The sequence below is a fragment of the Ciconia boyciana genome, chromosome 16, assembly GCF_034638445.1.
Source record: "Ciconia boyciana chromosome 16, ASM3463844v1, whole genome shotgun sequence".
Taxonomy (NCBI): Eukaryota; Metazoa; Chordata; class Aves; order Ciconiiformes; family Ciconiidae; genus Ciconia; species Ciconia boyciana.
The window spans coordinates 9,013,480-9,031,517 of NC_132949.1; the positions used below are offsets into that span (position 1 = coordinate 9,013,480).

Below are 18,038 nucleotides of genomic sequence, written 5' to 3' on the forward strand. Positions count from 1 at the left end.
GACTAAAAATCAACTAAACCTTAAGACTAAAAATCAACTAAACCTTAACTCTCCTTTGCTTGCTTTCAATAAGAGCTTTGGAAAAGATCCTGCTTTTCAGTTTTGAACTAGGGAGAAGTCCCACAAACAAATTTCCTACATTTCTCCCTCTGCACAGCTTGACAAAGGAAATTGTGGCCTAGGGACACAGCAAGCTAGCAGTCTGCTTGATGTTTCACATCATGAGACTCCTTTTCCCACCTAATTCCTTCATGTTGAATAAGAAGAGGTAATTTTCAGACATTAAATTTAGATTAAGTCATGACTTGGTAGTAAACCCAGCTCGATCTCATAATCAATATGCCTTCACCTAAGTGAAAACAACTAGAAGATAAAATGATTCTTAGAAGTCAAATAGTACAGTGTTATAGAATATACTGTAGTGAGAAACAGTGACCAGGTAATGGGATATTTGGTTTCTCAGACTCAGAAGAATTACACAAAATGAAGCAAAGTTAGTCTTTTAAGAGATCATTCCCTAAAACTGGGTCAGAAAATGTTGCCTCCCTTTGTCAGCAGTTATTAAAACTGAGAAAATCCTTCCTGATAATAAAGTGTTTAACAGGATTTCATAGGTGAGAGAAGTACACCAGAAGACATTCAGTTAAAATTAGGAATGCTCATCGATTTACTCTATCCAAACCACGAAGAGTTAGTCAAAACAGTGCAAAATACTTGATACATTCACAGAGCTTTCCTAAGTATGTCATTTCCCCACATAATTTTTTATTTTAGGAGAACAGGATCTGAATTGGACACAATCATCCTTGTAAAAATGCCAGCCACCTTTCTGGACTACTTTTACCAGTGTCAAGAGGCGAAGAGATGTTTGTGTTTCCAGGCTGAAGTTAGCTGCTGTTTTCTCAGGCGTGAAGATGAGCTCAACGGGGTCAGCCAGAACCAACTTGGATTTGTTTCAAAAAGCCAGCGTGAAGGAGGATGAAGTGTTCCTTCCAAGGAGATGAGAATGGCAACTCACTTCTAATCGGGGCACTAATGCCTTGGCTTTGGCTATTCATTTTCTAACTGTAGGATCGGAAACCTCTCTGCCAAGAGAGGTTGTGCAGTCTCCATCCTTGGAGGTTTTCAAGACCTGACAGCATAAAGCTCTGAGTAACCTGGCTTGATCTCATCGCTGATGCTGCTTTGAGCAGCAGGTTGGACTACAGACCTCCTTAGGTCCCTTCCAACCTGAGTTATTCTATGATTCTATTATTTTCATCCTTTTTACATCTATCATCTTTGGCTTTCCTCAGATATCAAGCTGATAAAGACTAGGTTTGAAAGTTCATTTTTATAAAGCATGTCCAGAAAAAAGTTGCGAGTTTAACTACTTTGTATAACTGAGACATATGACCCAGCCAGAAAGCCATAAAAATCTCTGTATGAGATTAAAATATCATGGTAACTCTTCAAGGAAAAATGATAAGAAGGGTGAGAAATTACAAGTCTTTTGAAATATATATCACAGGCCTATATGCATTTGCAAAACAAACTGGAACTGCAAAATAGCTACCAAAAAATGTTTATAGCACTACAGTCTCCAGTGTGCTGCATAATAAGGGCCAAGATGACTTTTGGGCATAGTCTCCACTGGCTGCAAGGTTATATATCATACAGTCTAAGCTGCTCCTTCATGTCTCCTTCAGACATCTCTCCAAATGTGTCACTTTTTTCCTTCATGAGCCTGAAGATGGCAGCCAGCTGCTCTCTCTGAACCCTGTCAAGGAGAAAAGGAGAAGGAATAGCCAGTCCCCAGAAGGCACTTTGAGCAAGAACATCATGGTCAAATGAAACACGAAGCCAAACGCAGGTCATTTTACAAGCCTTACTGGCTGCAGGAAATCTGCCCATGTGAGGTGAGAAAGAGATAGCCTCTGGTTCTCCTTCCTCCACCTTCCCATCTATCCAATAATCCTGCACATCTCTCTGCAGTTCTTTAAATATGGAGATAAAACAGACTGCTTTAACACCAGCTTTGGAGTTTCTTAGGGCTTATCTGTGCTCAGAGTTTCAGGATAACTTGACATGTGGAATTTCGTAAGACCAACATGTCCCAGTTTAGCAGACTCCATAATGAAACTGGATTAAGCTTCATCAGCACAGTGTCCTTCCAATTCTGTAATGAGGGTATGTAGATACGGAGTAATTCAGGAATAGCTATTAAATTTTAAATGCATACCCTACCTTAGAACTAGAGACTAGACTACCTGCCAGTGTGGACATGACTTTAATCAGCCACTGGAAGATAAGATCACAGATTCAAATCTTTGATTAGAGAGTTCATCTGCCAATGTCAAATGGTGAGATGGACTCATGTAGCCAGTCCAGCAATGAGGTGATCCCTGTGTGGGCAGCGGCTGACCAGTGGACCATCTTGCTCAGATTTCCATCCCAAGAAAGTCCCATAGTAGATGATTAACTCCCTTCTCCCCATAACAGGTGATATCTTGATTTTTCCCTAACCTGAAGCAGTTAACCATTGTTGTATGTCCTGCAGCGCAAAGACTGGTATCTGTCACAGGGCTTTATTTGAGGAAGGTTTATAGGAGGGCTTATATTGGTCATACGTCTACTGATCATCACTCAGGGATACAGAATGGTGGACAGCACAGGAGTGTCATTTGTTTGCAAGTAGCTCATGAACTGATGCAACTGATTTTGAAGTCTACAAAATCCTCTTTTAGGGCAAAATGAATGTGCACCTTGGCTCCAGTCAGGGCTGTGGGCTGGTTCGTTCTCACTGCTGGACTCCTACCTGACTGGGACCAGATTGCAGTATTGCCTAGCACACCTCCTACCTGACTCTCCTGTGTGACATTAAAAGAACTAATGAGGTTGTGGTGCTCTATGGCTGTAACAAGGGAGAAGCAGTTTCTATTACTTCAAGGCTCATTTTGCCCCTACATGACTGTGGGGCCAGAATTCAGCGATAGCCCAGCAGCTCAGAGCACAGATCTGCCACAGTCCCAGCTCCTCCTGCTCATTTAGCATCTTTAGACCTCCCCTGGGATAGAAAGACAGACTCTGGCTTTTCCTTCCACATGGTCACCCTGTCAAGATTCCTCTGTCCCTGTCACAGCCAGCTTTCCGCATAGGGCTTTAATACACTGTAATTAATCCATTTAAATGCACGCCATTAATTAACCTGGGGTAGTCTTCCTGCAAGTCCTGTGTGGACAAGCTATTAGCTGGTCCAGTAACAGGAGGGGTAGAAATACCTATTCACAGGCAAAACCAGGACACAATCTTTGCTTGAAAGAAGAGAGGACAGCATCAACACATCAGAAGCAACCACACCACGAACAAGATCAATGGAAGGAGACAGTCAGGAACAAGCAGAGGAGCCTTCGCGTGCTGAGCTCCTGCCGAGTGGGGCTCTGCATTCTCCCCTCTCCTGGACTAAGCCCCAGCAGAAGCAGGAACAGCAGGCAGGGCAGGAAAAAAGTAGATCCTGGCAAAAGCTCATTTGCCAATTCTTTTATATTGCAATTAAAATGCAATTGTCCTAAGGCCAAACATATCCTGATAATGATGTGGGATCTTTTGGTTATGAAAGCTCTGGCCACAGGCTGTCAAGCGCCTGGATTTTTCTGTCTCTTCTGTAATTTTTTGTGCTTACATGAATAGCATCCAGCTGCCCTTTCCAGACGAGAGGAAGGGAAGCACAGTCATTAGTGATCAATATTTTATTTTAGATCAGTGCTGGGCACCAGAGGGCACATTTCCAGTCTAGTGTGGAGAAATTCAATACACAGCTTTGCCTCACGTGTCTGAAATGCATGCCAGCTGGGAGTGCTCCACACAGGTCTGCATCCCTCGCTCGTTATTTCACAGACATTAACACTGTTGAAAGGCCCAAAGGCCTGTTTCCTTGTCTCCAAACCTCCAAAATCAAGATCACAGACAATATTCACTCTATTTTTTTAAGTGCAACATCAATGCATTTTGGCTCTCCTCTCAACTTTAAATATCATGACTGTGCATTTGAAAACCAGAAATAGAAAAGAGCTGTTGCTGCTGTTACTTCTCTGTGCTACATAATCTACAACAAAGAGAGAGCAAAACAAAGATAAAGAGAGAAAAGAGCCTGGGAAGGAAGAGTAAGGCATCAAAAACATGAAACCGATTTCAAAAAGGAGCTTCTCCTATCAAAGGCGACCTTGTAAAACAACTTTGTACTGCTCCAGGTTGTATTTTTTTTTATTATTTCAGATCAAACCTACCCCATTCACAAGTAAAATCGTTCTCTCTTCCCGTAAGTGCTGTCCTCAAAACTACTTGGATTCAGGTCAAACAGAACTTTACTTATTGCTGACAAAATAGATTAATTAAGGATTTTCAAAGCAGCCTAATTCTTCTTGATAGGCAATTGAATTTGCATACTTAACTCCCTTAGGCTCTTTTCAAACATTTCAGTCCAAGAATTTTACAATTACCTGGAGATTTGGGGCAGTGAGCCATAGGTATATTAAAGGAGATCTACGTTTCAGGAATTGCTAGGCATCCATGTTCACAGCAGCTGAACTCCTGGGCAGAGCTCTGCATTTGGGAACGTTGCTAATTGCTCCGCAGCCAAACAAGATCAGGATCCTGCTGCAACACTCACTACGTTGCTCCAGCAGAAATAAGGGAAAATCCCTGACTTTTGCCACTGGTCTGACTCTATTGTTAAGGAAGCCAGTGGAATAATTTATGGGGTAAAAGGCATAGGAGGGCAGAATGTACCTCTAACCTAAAATCCGGGTTTTCAACACAAATCTCTTGAGGAAGAAGTTGCAAGTTGCTGGAGGCAGGCAGAACAAGCACAAACCAAATAAACTATTCAAAGGTTTATTGGACCAAACAAAGGCAATTTTTACAGATTCAAGCCACTAGAATTACAGTCCTTTGTATAAGAGCCACCATCAGATACAAAACAAACAAACAAAACAAACAAAAGTAAAAAATACCCAGACAGCCATTTGAGTTGAAGAAATAGTTTGACTCGCTGCCACTAGCAAAAATCTGGACTCAACTATAGACTTTGCTCGATGTACATATTGCCATGTAACTTAAACACAATGTATATAAGGCATTCTTTGCATAGTTGGGTGCTTGGGACACAGAGTCAGCTAGCCAGCACCAAGGGGAGACAGCGGCTGTACCAGCGGGATGTTGAAGCAGAGGGTCCAGATGTGCCTAAATTCATATGCAAACTACTGAACACGCTTGCAGTTGTCGGCTGGGAAGGGACAGCCCAGCCTCTTCTAAAGCTGAAGCCTCCTGCTGTTCTTTAAATAAGCCCTTTTTTGAAGAGTTTGCCAACCCCAGGCGCTGGAAAGGACAACTGTGTACAAGGTTTCAAGTATTGTCTGCATAGGAATTAAAAAGGGGGGAAAAAAAAAAAGAACCAGCCTGTTGGGTTTCTGATATGTTTGCAGCGTTAGCCAAGAGGCAGATGTCCTGCAGTGAGAGAGAAACTTTGAAGGACACATCCCTACCCAGCCTGGTGTTTCTACAACATCATTAGAGGACACAGGCCCTCTTCTCACTCTCACAAACCATCTGGGTTTGATTTGAAACCTGCGATGTCTGAAGCAGGTATACACGCCCAGCCAAATTCACCTTCTATATGTGACAGAGCTGAGGAGCAATGCTGAGCTCTGGCTCCAGTGGACAAGCCGCAGGGTTAGCAAGAGAAGAGGGCACTGGAACAGCAAGCAGGCAGAGGAATGGGGAGGGTGTCTTTTCCAGGACCCCCACAATCTTATCCTGAGCCAGAGGGAACCCCTGATGGCATAGCTACCTCCTTGGGTCTTTCCTCTTGGGAACTGGCATAGGGAAGAGTGAGAATCCAGATATTAACAGCAGCCAAAGTGTGGCCTCCTAAACCTCCATCACAAGCAGAACAGCTAAACTATCAGTCTTCGTCACTTCTCGAGTCATTCTGTCTACCTACAGAATCAGCTCTCTGCTAAAATAACTATAGAAGCAAGATTTGAGTCGGTCCAGCTACCATCTGCCATCCCTCACTTGGACCCCACTTTGTCCCTCCACCCCTCAGAATAAAGCAGCATTGTACAACATTTGAAATCATAGGCAGTTCCCACCCCCCAGCAATAAAGAGGAGTTTGGCCCCAGGAAGAAACAACTTGATAGTCTGGTATAATGTCCAGGTTGGTCTGGGAGAAGAGCTACGGCTCGCCTACCCCAATAAAGGAACAACACAGATTTCATGGCAGGCCTAATACATGGTTATGAACACAACTAATAGACTTGCTGCATATTTAGTGTCCAATTTAGGTTCTGTTTGGGGGAGAGGGAGGAAGGTTCATCTCCTAGGACATCCCAGTCCCCCAAACACAACTCAGGTCACTGCTTGGGCCCAGCTCCCAGTCCATGGAGCCACACAACAGGATCTCCTCAAACTTGACACCACAGGAGTTTTTTGAAGAACTCAACTTCAGACCAAGAGGGGATCCCAAGTTTTGAGGGTTTATGGATTTCTCTTATGGGTGTGTTTGGTTGGTTTTGGTATTTCTCTCAGGCCTTTAAAGATGTCAAGGGATGCCTTTAGGAGGAGGCTAGGGACAACTTCATATAGTCTTCAGTTCTGCAAAGAGAAACAGGGAGAGAAATCATTTCAGTCATTTCACCCCTCAGGTTGGTTCATTATTATTCACATAAATGAGCAGGGGGGAAACTCAGGGTGTGTGTGGGGGAAGGCAAGGCAACTTCCCACCTCAGGGCAGAACAAGCCACTGTTTGCAAACCTCATGCCTCTAAGGAGGAGGCACTTTGCTTCATCAACTGCAGCAGGATAGTCGAAACTCAATCAGAGGTGTAAATCCTCTCATCTGGAACCAAGTCTAAGTTACAACCCTTCTGACCTACTGATGAAAGCTGGAGAAGCCCAGCTAATTGGAAGCCTTTGTTAGCTCCAGGGGTTGCTGCCTCACTGTCCTGTGCAGAGCCTCCCTGGGCTGCTGGCAGCCTTGTCCAGCCCAGATTCCTCCTCCCACCTGCAGCCAGATGAGGCAGGAACAAGTACTGGTTTCACAGGGCAGTGTGCCTCAAGAGGTCAACCTTTCTCAATCTTCCTACAGATGTGTCTGTTCAAGGGAAGAAGGCAAAAAACCCCAAACTCTCTGCAAGTCGGGGGGCTTCCTTTTGATGGGAAGCTCTCCCAATGTCCCAGGGAAGGAGGGTGAGATTATTAGATGTGTTTTACGAGTGGGGACACCCAGGCACTCCCTGAGATCTTGCAGCATGTTGTTAGCAGAGCCAGGGCTAAAAACTGTGGTCCCTCGTTCTCAGCTTGAACCTTTCAGACGTTCTGCCCTTACTGCCCCAGCATCTCTCACGGCCCACCATCCACAATGGGAAACACCTGACAGTAGGCTGGACAGCTGCCCACAGACAGAGACCTGCACTAAGGTAGAGGGAAGCTACAACACACATTACCTAGGCACTTACACACAGATGCACCCCAGCCTAATTCCTCCTGAATGTGATAGGGTTCACTGCCCATAACGCCTGAGCCCCATTTAAAAGTCCCCTGCTCCTGACAGCCACAGCATGAAGGCAAATTACAGTCTCATCTCTTCCTCAATCATCTGCAAAAGGTTGCCTTCTCCAGCAGCCTCACAAGTGCAGCTGGCGACCCGGATCCCGGATGGGAGATACAGGCTGAAGCTTCACATGGGACTGGGGTTACTCAAGCAACGCTGCGGAGGCTCAGTGGCCGGTGGCCGGCCCATTAGGACAAAGAAAGGAAATTCTCCGGAGTGGATAATCGCTCTGCAAGATTCGCAGCACTGAGGATCGGATCATCCTGCTCAAGTCACGCAAGCATAATCAGATTTCACGTGTGAGGGCATAAGCTTGTTGCCGTGGGGGCCCAGAAGGAGAGGTCCCCTCCAGCATGCTGCAGTTGGAGTGGTGAGGGATGGAGGATGTCAGGGAGGGTGGATGGGGCTCGGTTGCAGCCCCTCACAGGGATACTCACCTCCAGGACAGGGCCAGGCCGATAGCTGGGATGAGAAGATCTTAAACCAAGCATGAACTTAATGGAGGATGTCCATCAGAGCCATAAATTCCCCATCTGCACAACAGGGATACCCCTTACTGCTCTTGGAGCAAGCTGTGAGGGGGATTAGACTAAAAAGCATGAGACAGTCCGTCACTGGGGACATCAGGGCCATATAACCCCTCAGACTGAGAAGCTCTGACATTGCTGCCACAAAGCCTGAGAGACTTAACTAGCTTGGGATGGAGGCCGAGAGCTTTGAGCCACTGCTTATCCTTGGCTCTTCCCTCCTTTCCATTCGCCTTGGACGATGAGATCAACCTGTTTGGCATGCTTTCCCCTAGCAGCACATCAATCAAACCAAGTTAGAGTCGTCTTTTGCTGGAAGCCTGTATCCTCTCTTCAGATACAAATTATCCAAATATCTCTCCTCTGGCCCCAGCTGAAGGCCAAGTCAGTAAATTGTACGATTTGTCAGCTGGACATGGTTCTGTGCAAGGAACAACTGGAGAACAAGGAGCTCAGACAAGGGCAGGTCCTGGCTTATGAGGGAGGCTCAGGTACTGAAGGTCTCAAAAGACCATGCTTCTCCTGAAGCATGGAAACTGGATGTTCTTCTGGTGGCCTCAGAAGCATTCCCCTCACTCCTGCTCAGCCATGGCATCAGCACAAGGGCATGGGCTTCTTCCCTTTGAGAGCAGACAGCATCCCAGCACTGACAAATGGGGTGGGCTGGTGGCATTCCCACATGTGTTTATCCCTCATGCGTGCAAAATCTGCAGCAGGAGATCAGGGAATCCTGTAGCCCATCCATAGACCATAGCTTTCCAAAGGAGTCCTGACCCACTCCAAGGAGATCCCAGAGCACCTTGCTGTAACCACCTCTGGCAATCGCTTGTGCCCTTTTCAGGAATCACTTCACTCAGAAAGCTGATTTTCTGAAGTGCGGACCATTCCCAGCTCCTTCCCCTGGCAGAGGGACCAGGTGCTCGGCTTCTCAGGAACATAAGTCCTCTGGTCTGAAATCCTGGCAAGGAGGGCAGACAGCAATCTGGCTCCAGACTCTTTTCAATCCAGACCGGCTAGGATTGACCCTTGAGGATCGAGAGCAGTGAAGAAAGGCCGTGGGTGCTGGGCAGACCTGGCAATGGGTGGTCAAGCTCTCCCCAGGCAGTTCCCTCGCATCTCACTGCTGGGGATGGCCCCATCACCACTGCTTCCCATTTCTCTGTCATTGGGGCAGCTACCATCTCACTTCTGGTAGTGACCAAAACCCAGTCTTGTCCAGGATCGGGGTATTGCAGGAAGAATATGAGGAATGACATACTAAATATAAGCTTTCCTGGTGGTCACCAAAGTGTGGGCCAGTTCCTTCAGCCAATAGATAAAACATGGAGAGAGAGGACTTAAATGCAGAACAGGGAGAGACAGTCAGTGCTTAGAAAAGAGAAGAGTGGGACAGTGAGAGGTATCAAAGGGAGCTTCTATCAACACAAATCTGAAATTCCTCCAGTGGGACAGAAAGGTCGAAAGGTGCACACGACCTCGGGAAATACCTACTGCTCCTCAGGAACAGCAGGAAAGCAGTCGAGGCTGCCAGAGCCTGTGCGACTGGGGAGCACAAGTCCCATCACCTTTAGGATAGGGGCCGGCGAGGAGTCACTGGAGTCGGGGACTGCGTCACCCCCTGAGCGGACCTTGCCCACCGCTGTTTCAAGACAGAAGCTTCCCATTTTTCCCAGCCGCAGCAGCAACAGCCAAAAAGGCCAGAGCACAACCAGGAAGGTGGCTCAAGCTCCTGGCCACCTCAGCTGAGAGGCCACGATCACCTCCTTCAGTTGTGTGCCCATCCCCTTGCAACACTCCTGACCCCCCCAGCCAACACCACAGCAGTGGGGAAAGCCATGGATGGGCCAGCCTGTGCTTTCCTCCATTGCTCAGTGTTTGTGCTCCAGCTCGCTGTCTACCAGTTTGCACGCAGCCTGGTGTGATGCCCCGATTCCCTGCAGCCCTCGGTGTCCCCTGGCCACAGGGGAGCCGCGGGAGAGGCAGAGCCAGGCTCCCAGAGAGTTAGCAGATAGAGAACGGCAAGCTGCCCATGCCACACAGGATTAAGCAGAAGCAGATGAAGACAAGTTGTGAGCGCTGGGTGAGGGAGACACGGAGAAGCAGCCACAAGCTGGGACAATTCAGGACCTGAGCCAAAAGAAAAAACCCGGGAGCTCAAAGCAGAGTCGCTGTCTGGTCTGAAATCTCATCCCAGGGCAGGGTCAGAGATTCACACCCTGCAAAGGCTACGGGGGAGCTTGCAAAAGTTTCCTCTCTCAGACAGGAGAGGAGGAGGAGATGGGGAAGGGGCTTCCTGGCCTCCCCTTCCCCTGGGTTTCCGAGGGAGGCATCCTGAGTTGCTCAGTTTTTAAAGCTGGTGGGGACTCATGACTCAATCAGATGCTCTATAAATAGGGCCAGAGCTCAACTCCACTGACATCTCGTAGGTCAGAGGACATTTTTCCAGGGGATATGGTGGAGGCAGGGAACAGCACTGGGCCACCAGGAGATCCCCTTCTCATACAAGCAGACTCTGTCACCTCCGGAAAGAGCATCAGAGTAGCGGGAGCTCAGCAGGGACCCCCAAACACACAGTGCCCCTTTCCTACAAGAGGCAGGGGGGAAGGAAGCGTGCCTCCTGCGCTGGGTGTTTTGCGGCTGAAAGCAGCCTTGCCCATGGTCACTGCCATCCCCGTGACTGGTGGTCGCAGTGAAGCAGTGGCCAGCCTGACCTGAAGAGTCCCATGGCCCTAGGCTTTGCGGTCCCTTGCTGCTACTCCTCCTCCCTCAGCCCAGGACGACTATCGTGCTGCAGAAGATGAAAAGCAAACAAATAATAAAAACCCAAAGAAAGCCCAAACTTACCAGCTTCCCTCATCCAAAAGAAGCACCATGCTGGACAGGACAGGACAGCAAAGCTGCTGGGTTGGGGGTGAAGGTTAGCAGAAGAGAAGGCAGGAGAAAGAGGCCCAGATCCCATGCTATACAGAGAGGGGAGCAAGCAAGCGAGCCAGGGCTATGTGATGGCAATGCAGGGGGTGGACGGGGACAGATGCCAGTGGAGAGCTCTCCCGAAATGCAATCTCCCCCAGCCCAGTCCACCCACTTATTTTTGGAGAGCCAGTAGTGGAGATGTGCAAAATAGGTCAAGGTCTGTCAACACAGTCATTAAACCCCTGCAGCTGCTTCCTGCCCTTGTGTGCTCCAGAGTTGTCATGACGAGCATTGTCTCGTTCAAAACTGAGCTTCAGCACGGTTCTCCCTCAAGCCACAGCTGCATCCCCACTTTGATCCGGGATGTCTGGCAGAGCAAGGAAAGGTCTCTCCTTTCTGTCATTCCCTAGAGCCAGGGTCTGTCTGGGGCACCCTGCCTTGCTGAAACTCCAGGGTCCAAGCCCAGTTTTATTCAGTGCCTCATAACCAAGAGGTACGCTGAACCCAGCTGGGGAGGAGACAGATTTCCATTGCTAAATTACCACCAAGAAAAGGACTGAGTGTGAGACTTACAGCCATCCAATTCCCCTAGCATGAATTCCAGCTGGCAGTTGAGCCCTAGGGTTAAGTCTAGCCTAGATTCAAGCAATGGCTCCTCAACCTACTCACGGCAAGCCAGGAGATGAGAGGAGAGGGTTGGGAGGCAGGAGGAGAATTCGCTCCTGGAATGGGTCACCTGACTGCGGGAACTGAGCCCATTAGCCAAGGCAACTGGGAAGCCATCCCTACCTTCTTCTCAGTCTTACAAAGGCTGGGGAATCACCTGCTCTATCCATGAGTGCACCAGCAAACAGCGGAGCGTGTCTGAGCAGTTTGGTGCCATTCACTCAGACCCCCCCTCAGCCCCAGCTGAGGCCCCATGGGGCAGCTTCTGGCTCTCCACCCCCACCTCTTCCTAAACCCCAGAAACGAGAGGACAGAGGAGAGACCTTTCCACAGACCATCACATGGGATCTGCTCTCCTTTCTCCAGCCAACACACCTAGCAAAGAGTGGCAAGGACAGAGCACAGACAGCTCAACCCCTCAGCATGACTGAGGCCAACCAAGACTTGGCTGGGACCTGCCCTGCCTCATGGAAAGAGAGAACTGAAAGCAGAGACCCAAGGGAGTTGTTTCTCATGACTGTTTTCTTCTGTACCTTGAGTGGTGCCTTGTTGCAGCTGTCAATGATCAACACAGTCCTGATCATACTCCTTTCTAACTGCAAAAAGCCCCCACTAACCTCTTTCAACCTCAAGAGAGGTTTGAAAAGCAGCTGGCAGAGACCACTTCAATCCATCCATGCGAGCCAGACCCTGAAGGCACACTGGGGAGCCCTTTCTCTTCCTCCCTCATCTGCCAGCACAGCAACACCTAACAGTCAACCCTTCTGGGCTGTCTCTCATGCCTACACAACTCAGCCCTGTCTGAACGGAGGCAAGCTGCACCACTACGAGTCATATTTCTCAGCCTGAACTAGTGCTTTGCACCATGGCAGCTACAGTTGGCAATAGATGGCCAAAAGCCTCAGGTGCACAAGAGAATGATTTGTGAAACACACTGTGCTGGCTTGACTAAGGGCTGCATCCTTCCCCTACATTCTTCCCTTTCCTGTCCAGACTATTTTTCTCCCCGAGGGGAGCAAACACTACGTGCTTCTGTTCTAGAAGTACTGGTGACCCACCAGGTGTGATCAAGCACAGCCACCACCAAGCAGATGTATTTCCCAACTAGATTTACAGTCCTCCTCCCCCACTGAGAAGTCCCTCTGTTTTTTAAGACTGAAGTAACCAGAAGCAGGAAGTTGTATCACTCGGTAAAGGTCACATTCCTTCCCCTTTTAGTCCAGATTTAGTGCCAGTTTGAAGCCACAAGACTCAAGTGAATACTAGGCAAGACAACCGCAGCTTCTGGAGTGATGCACGTTAGAGCAGAAGTGGGTTTTTGGTTAAATAACCCAATCTACTGCATGCTTGTCCTCTGCTGTCTGAAATCCTATAGCTCTTCCTGCAAAGGCAAGTAATTCTTTCAGTGGCACCTACAAAATCAGGGGTCCCCAAATTAAGACTTGTGGACTAATGATCACCACAACAAGTAGCCTCAAGGAGGTCTGGGGGACCCACTTGCATTTTTGGGGATGTTGCTTACAGGCTGCTTCATACGGGAACCCGTTGGTCCACGGGAAAACTGGAGGGCTGACAGGGCTAAAAGCAAAGACTAAGCGTGTCTCAGCTTTGGCAACGCACCTTAGGACTAACTACCCACTCAGCAGCCCTGATTTTCCAAATCAGGAAACATGAGCGGTGGTGGGATGTCCAACTTCAAGCATCCAAGATGGAAGGGGTGAGCATCCAAACGTGAGAGCCCCCACTCCCCCCAGAGCGCTCATGGAAAGCGAGATGGAGGCAGAGGGGAACGGACTCATTAATCTGTTATGAGGAGGGAAGGGGGAGGGAGGTGGGGAGGGAGGTGGGACAGGCAGTCAATTGCAGCTCAGAAACAAGCCCTCCCCCAGAAAACAAGACCCCAAAGCAAAAAAACACCCCCACATTAGCAGATGTTATCAGTGGTACCACTACTTCTAAGAAACAGCATGTCCTTACCAAAAAGATTTGCAAGAATATTTGTGGCCGAGGACCTAAGGTACTTGCTACAGAGATGTGAGATCAGAGGTCAGCTCAATCCTGCAACATAAAGGTGGCAAACCTGGGTCACAGCAGGTCAGCAGCGCGGTCAGGGTGCATGAAGTCGGAGAGAGGGATGGAAATGCTGAGGGAGAAGGATGCAGGACTGGGCTGAGCCACTGTGCCCAGCTTGCCCGGGAGCTTACCTGGCAGCAGCCCTGCCCCCTTACACCACCTGCAAGGCCTGAAAGGAAAAGCTGCTGATGCCGCAGTGAAGATTTGGGGGGAAAAAAAAAAGTAAGCCAGCAACAAAGCAAGACAAAAAAATACTCACAAAGCTGCCTTAAAGAAATGAACAACACAAATATGGAAGAGGAGAAAATAAAGGAACAGTAGGAGAAACATGTCTGCCAATGGCCCTTAGTGTAGAAGGCTGCTGAGAGCCTCCAAGGGACCGCAGTGTCCAGGCACTGTCCATCAGTCCTAGGTGCACTGTCCTGCCCTGGGACTGCTCCAGAGGGACGTGGTCAATGATGCCTGGGAAGTCCCACAAGCCCAGGAAAGGTCCACCAGCCCCCAGAGCGGGTTCTACAGTCCTGAGTACAAAACCCCCATCCCACTGCTGTCCGTACGTAACGTTCCCTCAGTGTCCCCAGACGACAGTAGGAACATTTGTTGCCACAGAGGAACCAGACGAAGGCCCTGCAGGGCTCGTGGCCATGAAAACCTGAGCAGTGATTGCTCAGTTGGTTTGGATGGAGCTGGTGATGCAAAGGATTTGAATTTGTGTGCTGCAGGTAGATTTTTTTTTTTTTTTTGCATTGGTGCTTAGCAGGATCCTGAAAAGCAATTTCTGTTGAGCCCCACAGGTTTCACTCTCATTCGCTCAGTTCATTCCACCACCACCTTCCCGAAGTGAAAAATACAATGACGCTAACAGACCTGCTTAGCGTTTTACAGGTTGGGGGCTCCAGGCATGATAAAGATAAAACAAAAGGAAGAAAGCAAACAACATTTTTTCCTGATGCCACCAATGCAGAATCAACCCATTGCCAGAGAAAACCAGAGCTCATTTCTGTTGCTGACCCCAGAGCACACAGCCCTTGCAGTAGTTCTTTGCTCCTGGCAGTGCTACAAGGCAGGTGAAGCCCAAGATTTGAGGACAACTGGGAGCTCAGAAGCCAGGGGAGAAAGGGAAGACATCTCTTGATGGGAAAGTCGGGTTTGACATGGAGAGAATGGCTGTGGGCTGCAGGCTCAGCTAGTGAAGGCAGCCTGCACGGAGCCCTGTGCACCACCTGAGTCTCCCACAGGACCAGAGTGAGGACATGTCAGTGCCAGCCCATGGGCTGGTCTCTGGATTTACGCTGCATACCGCAGTGCCCTGCTCAGGCCACGGAGAGAAAGCCTGGCCAGCCCAGCCACCAGCAATGGGGACATGTTGCCCAGAGGCCTCAAGGCCAGGCTTGCCAGCAGGATCATGCCTGACCCAGGGGCAAGGGGAAATCCCTCCATCCTTGCCTTCCCTGCTGCGCTCAAGTTTCCACTTAGTCCGTGTCAGGCCTTTATATCACACCAGTTGTGGCGGTACCCAAACCACGGCATCAGAGGCAAGGGGTGACAAATTCCCCCGAGTCATCCCAGGAGTTGCACACCACTGGGTGGAGAATTGAGTCCCATAGCCCTTGGGACAGCAGTGGAGAGAACAACATCTCCCAGGCTTGCCTTGAGCCACCACTGGGAAATCGGTTCCTTGTAGCTCGCCCAAGAGGGAAGGAGTACCAGCTGCACACGTCTGCTGGGGAGCAGCCTGCCACAGAGCCTGCTTGTAGGGCAAAGCCCTTGGCTGCAGGGTTTGGTGTCTCTGGTTTAGCATGGGCTCTGGGTGCCCATGGGCTGAAGGACTCCCTGCGCACATGGGCAGAGACTTCACACTGACAGCACAGACTGGCTTTGGATAGGGCTTTGCAGCTCGAGGTGCAAGGTTGGGTTTCATTTCCCTTGTACAGGCTGGGAAATCTTTAGCTAGAAAGCTTGTTTTGGGTAACGGGACAGGCTCTTCCTTTCTTCAGGCAGGGCTCAAGCTCAGGAGGAAACTTTAGCAAAAAGTGCGAGATGGACAATTCTTCTCTACCAGGGCCACTACATGGCAAATCCCCACCATCACTTACAGCTGAGGAGCTGGCCCTATGTATGGACATTCCCAGTCTCAACCATGTCACAGCGAACTCTAAAGCTCCACACTAACTCACTTTGCTCCAGTATTTCTGAGCTATGCCCATGTCCTCAGTTTGGAGGCCATCCACAGGGTAAAGGGAGGGGAAGTAGCTAGACATCAGGGCCTCAACAGATAAAAATCAATGTGGTACTAATGGGATCAGGGGAACTACACCAGCTTGCATCAGCTGGGAGATTTGGTCTAAGCATCCAGAGAAGGAGCTTGAACAGGTCCAAGGGTATATAGGGCCACAGTGTCTTCACCTCCTAATCAGTGTGACTTTATTTGTTCTCATGTCTTCCTGGGTGGGAGAGGTCTGGACCATGGTGCAATGAGATGTTGAGCCCAAGGCTACCAAGGTAGTTTGGGGAGAGACAGGTCTGAACACACCCCGCTTGCTTCAGGAGGATGCCAACCAGATGGCCTTGGGCAAGAAGAAAAAGGAAACTCAACTTACCTTTGTTCTTCCTCAAGTTCTTCTTTGGTCATCATTGACTTGTACTGGTTTCCCCTCAGCTTTCCAGGACTGTATTTAAAAGAGAACGTCTCATCTGCAGCTGGAGAGTAGGAGAGGGAGAGACAAAGAAGAGCAAGAGATTGTGTGAGCCAGAGACCTCCCGAAAGCAACAATCAACAGCAGTGGGCTTGTTCCCTTGAGCTTCTCGCTGACCCCTGCTCCCACTCACGCACCCTAAACGCTACGACCACCCCAAAAGATACTTCTACAGTCAGCTCCAGTCTCCAGAAAGCCTGGGCAGTGTCGGGGAAGCTGTGTGGATTGCAGTGGAGAGCCAAGGTGTTGCTGGCCAGAGGACAGCAGGAGTCCCAGCCGGAGCTAGCACTGGAAACAGCGAGGACTGCCGCGAGCAAGCAGCCCTGCTTGGAAGCAGATACAAGTAAATCCTACAGCACGGGAACCATATGCTATTGCTCTCTTTGGATTCGAAGCCTTGCAGGCCCATCTTGGCTTATCAAGACATGCTAATCCTGCCCTGATTAGCTCACAGCATTTTCCGCTTCTCCTCTCCAGACTTGCATTCCTCCTCTCTCCCTCTCCTTGTCTAGGGGCCCTTTCCCATGCTTGGGGTTCACGGATGGTGCCACGAGCAGAGCTGTCCCAGGCCACGCAGCCCAGCAGCTCTCCTGCAGTCCTTGACAAAGCTTGGGAAAAAAGGAGGTGCTACACTGCAAATCCCAGGGCTGCAAATAGAGCTGAGCCAAGGCAGCCCCAGGAGCACCAACACAGCCGGGTCCGGTTCCCTCTGTTACCAGCCGACAGACCTAAACAGGAAACTGAGGTCTCCATCTCCAGGCCTGGGTGCTCTCCTACCCGGCTCGCCAGCCTCAGTCCTGTGCTAATTAGAGCACCGAAGCTCACGGACTCTGAGCCAAAGCCGATCCTTTTCCAATCGGATTTTGTTCAAGCACTATTTGCTTTTAAAAACCTCTCCCCTGCTTTATCTTCCTATAGATGGGAGAAAACAACAGGAGTGGAGGTCAATCCAAAGGGCAGCCCAGGAAGAGCGGCTGCTTCGGGTAGTTGCCTTTATTGGTTATCTGTGGGCTGTTTATCTGTGAGCCTTTATCTCCCAAGGACTGCAGGACTCGGCTGCCTCACATCCAGCCATCTAGCACTGCTGTTTCCACATCCACCCAGAAACATCTGCTGTTTCCACCAACCCTCAGAGCCCTGGGGATACTTCTAAGGGGTCCACAAAAAGAAGATGTTACTGTATTATCTGCATGGCCCTGAAAAATTGCATGTTATCCATAAACCAAATACCCAGGATGATACCTCCCAGCACCAGCAAGACCCCAAGAGTGGTGAAACTCCTCTGTCTTCTGTGGCAGGAGAGAAAGCTCCAACTTGTACATAACCTATTGCCTGTCCCCAGCCACCTAGGAAGCCCCTTCCAGTCCTCACCGCTGCTATTGCGGGCACCACATTCACGACAGTCTCTCCTCCTCCACCTGCCCAAATGAAAAACACCCCACAGCCCCTCTCCTCCCTTCCTCACACCCAGAAGGATTCAGCATCAGCAGCTTCCCTTTATTTTCTGACCAACAGTCCCCTTAAGGATTTTCTCCCCCTGTCCAGGGTCCACCGCTTGATTTAGTGATTTC

The 18,038-nt window shown here is 49.3% G+C and overlaps 1 protein-coding gene across 4 annotated transcripts in view; it reads right to left on the bottom strand.

Annotated features, from left to right (window-relative positions):
• Positions 1–700: 700 nt before the first annotated feature.
• The window catches only part of MXRA7 (matrix remodeling associated 7), a 30,414-nt gene continuing 13,076 nt past the window's right edge, over positions 701–18,038 (bottom strand). The window contains exons 4-6 of one of the 4 annotated variants that reach the window (XM_072881591.1): positions 16,372–16,471; positions 13,676–13,756; positions 4,859–6,634 (exon numbers count right to left, since the gene is read on the bottom strand). In XM_072881591.1, coding sequence (XP_072737692.1) covers positions 13,723–13,756; positions 16,372–16,471 — 134 coding nt within the window. In that variant the 3' untranslated portion in view covers positions 4,859–6,634; positions 13,676–13,722. Of the gene's footprint in view, positions 1,760–4,858; positions 6,635–13,675; positions 13,757–16,371; positions 16,472–18,038 lie in introns of those variants that run through there. The other 3 variants (XM_072881593.1, XM_072881589.1, XM_072881590.1) reach the window with 3 other exon arrangements.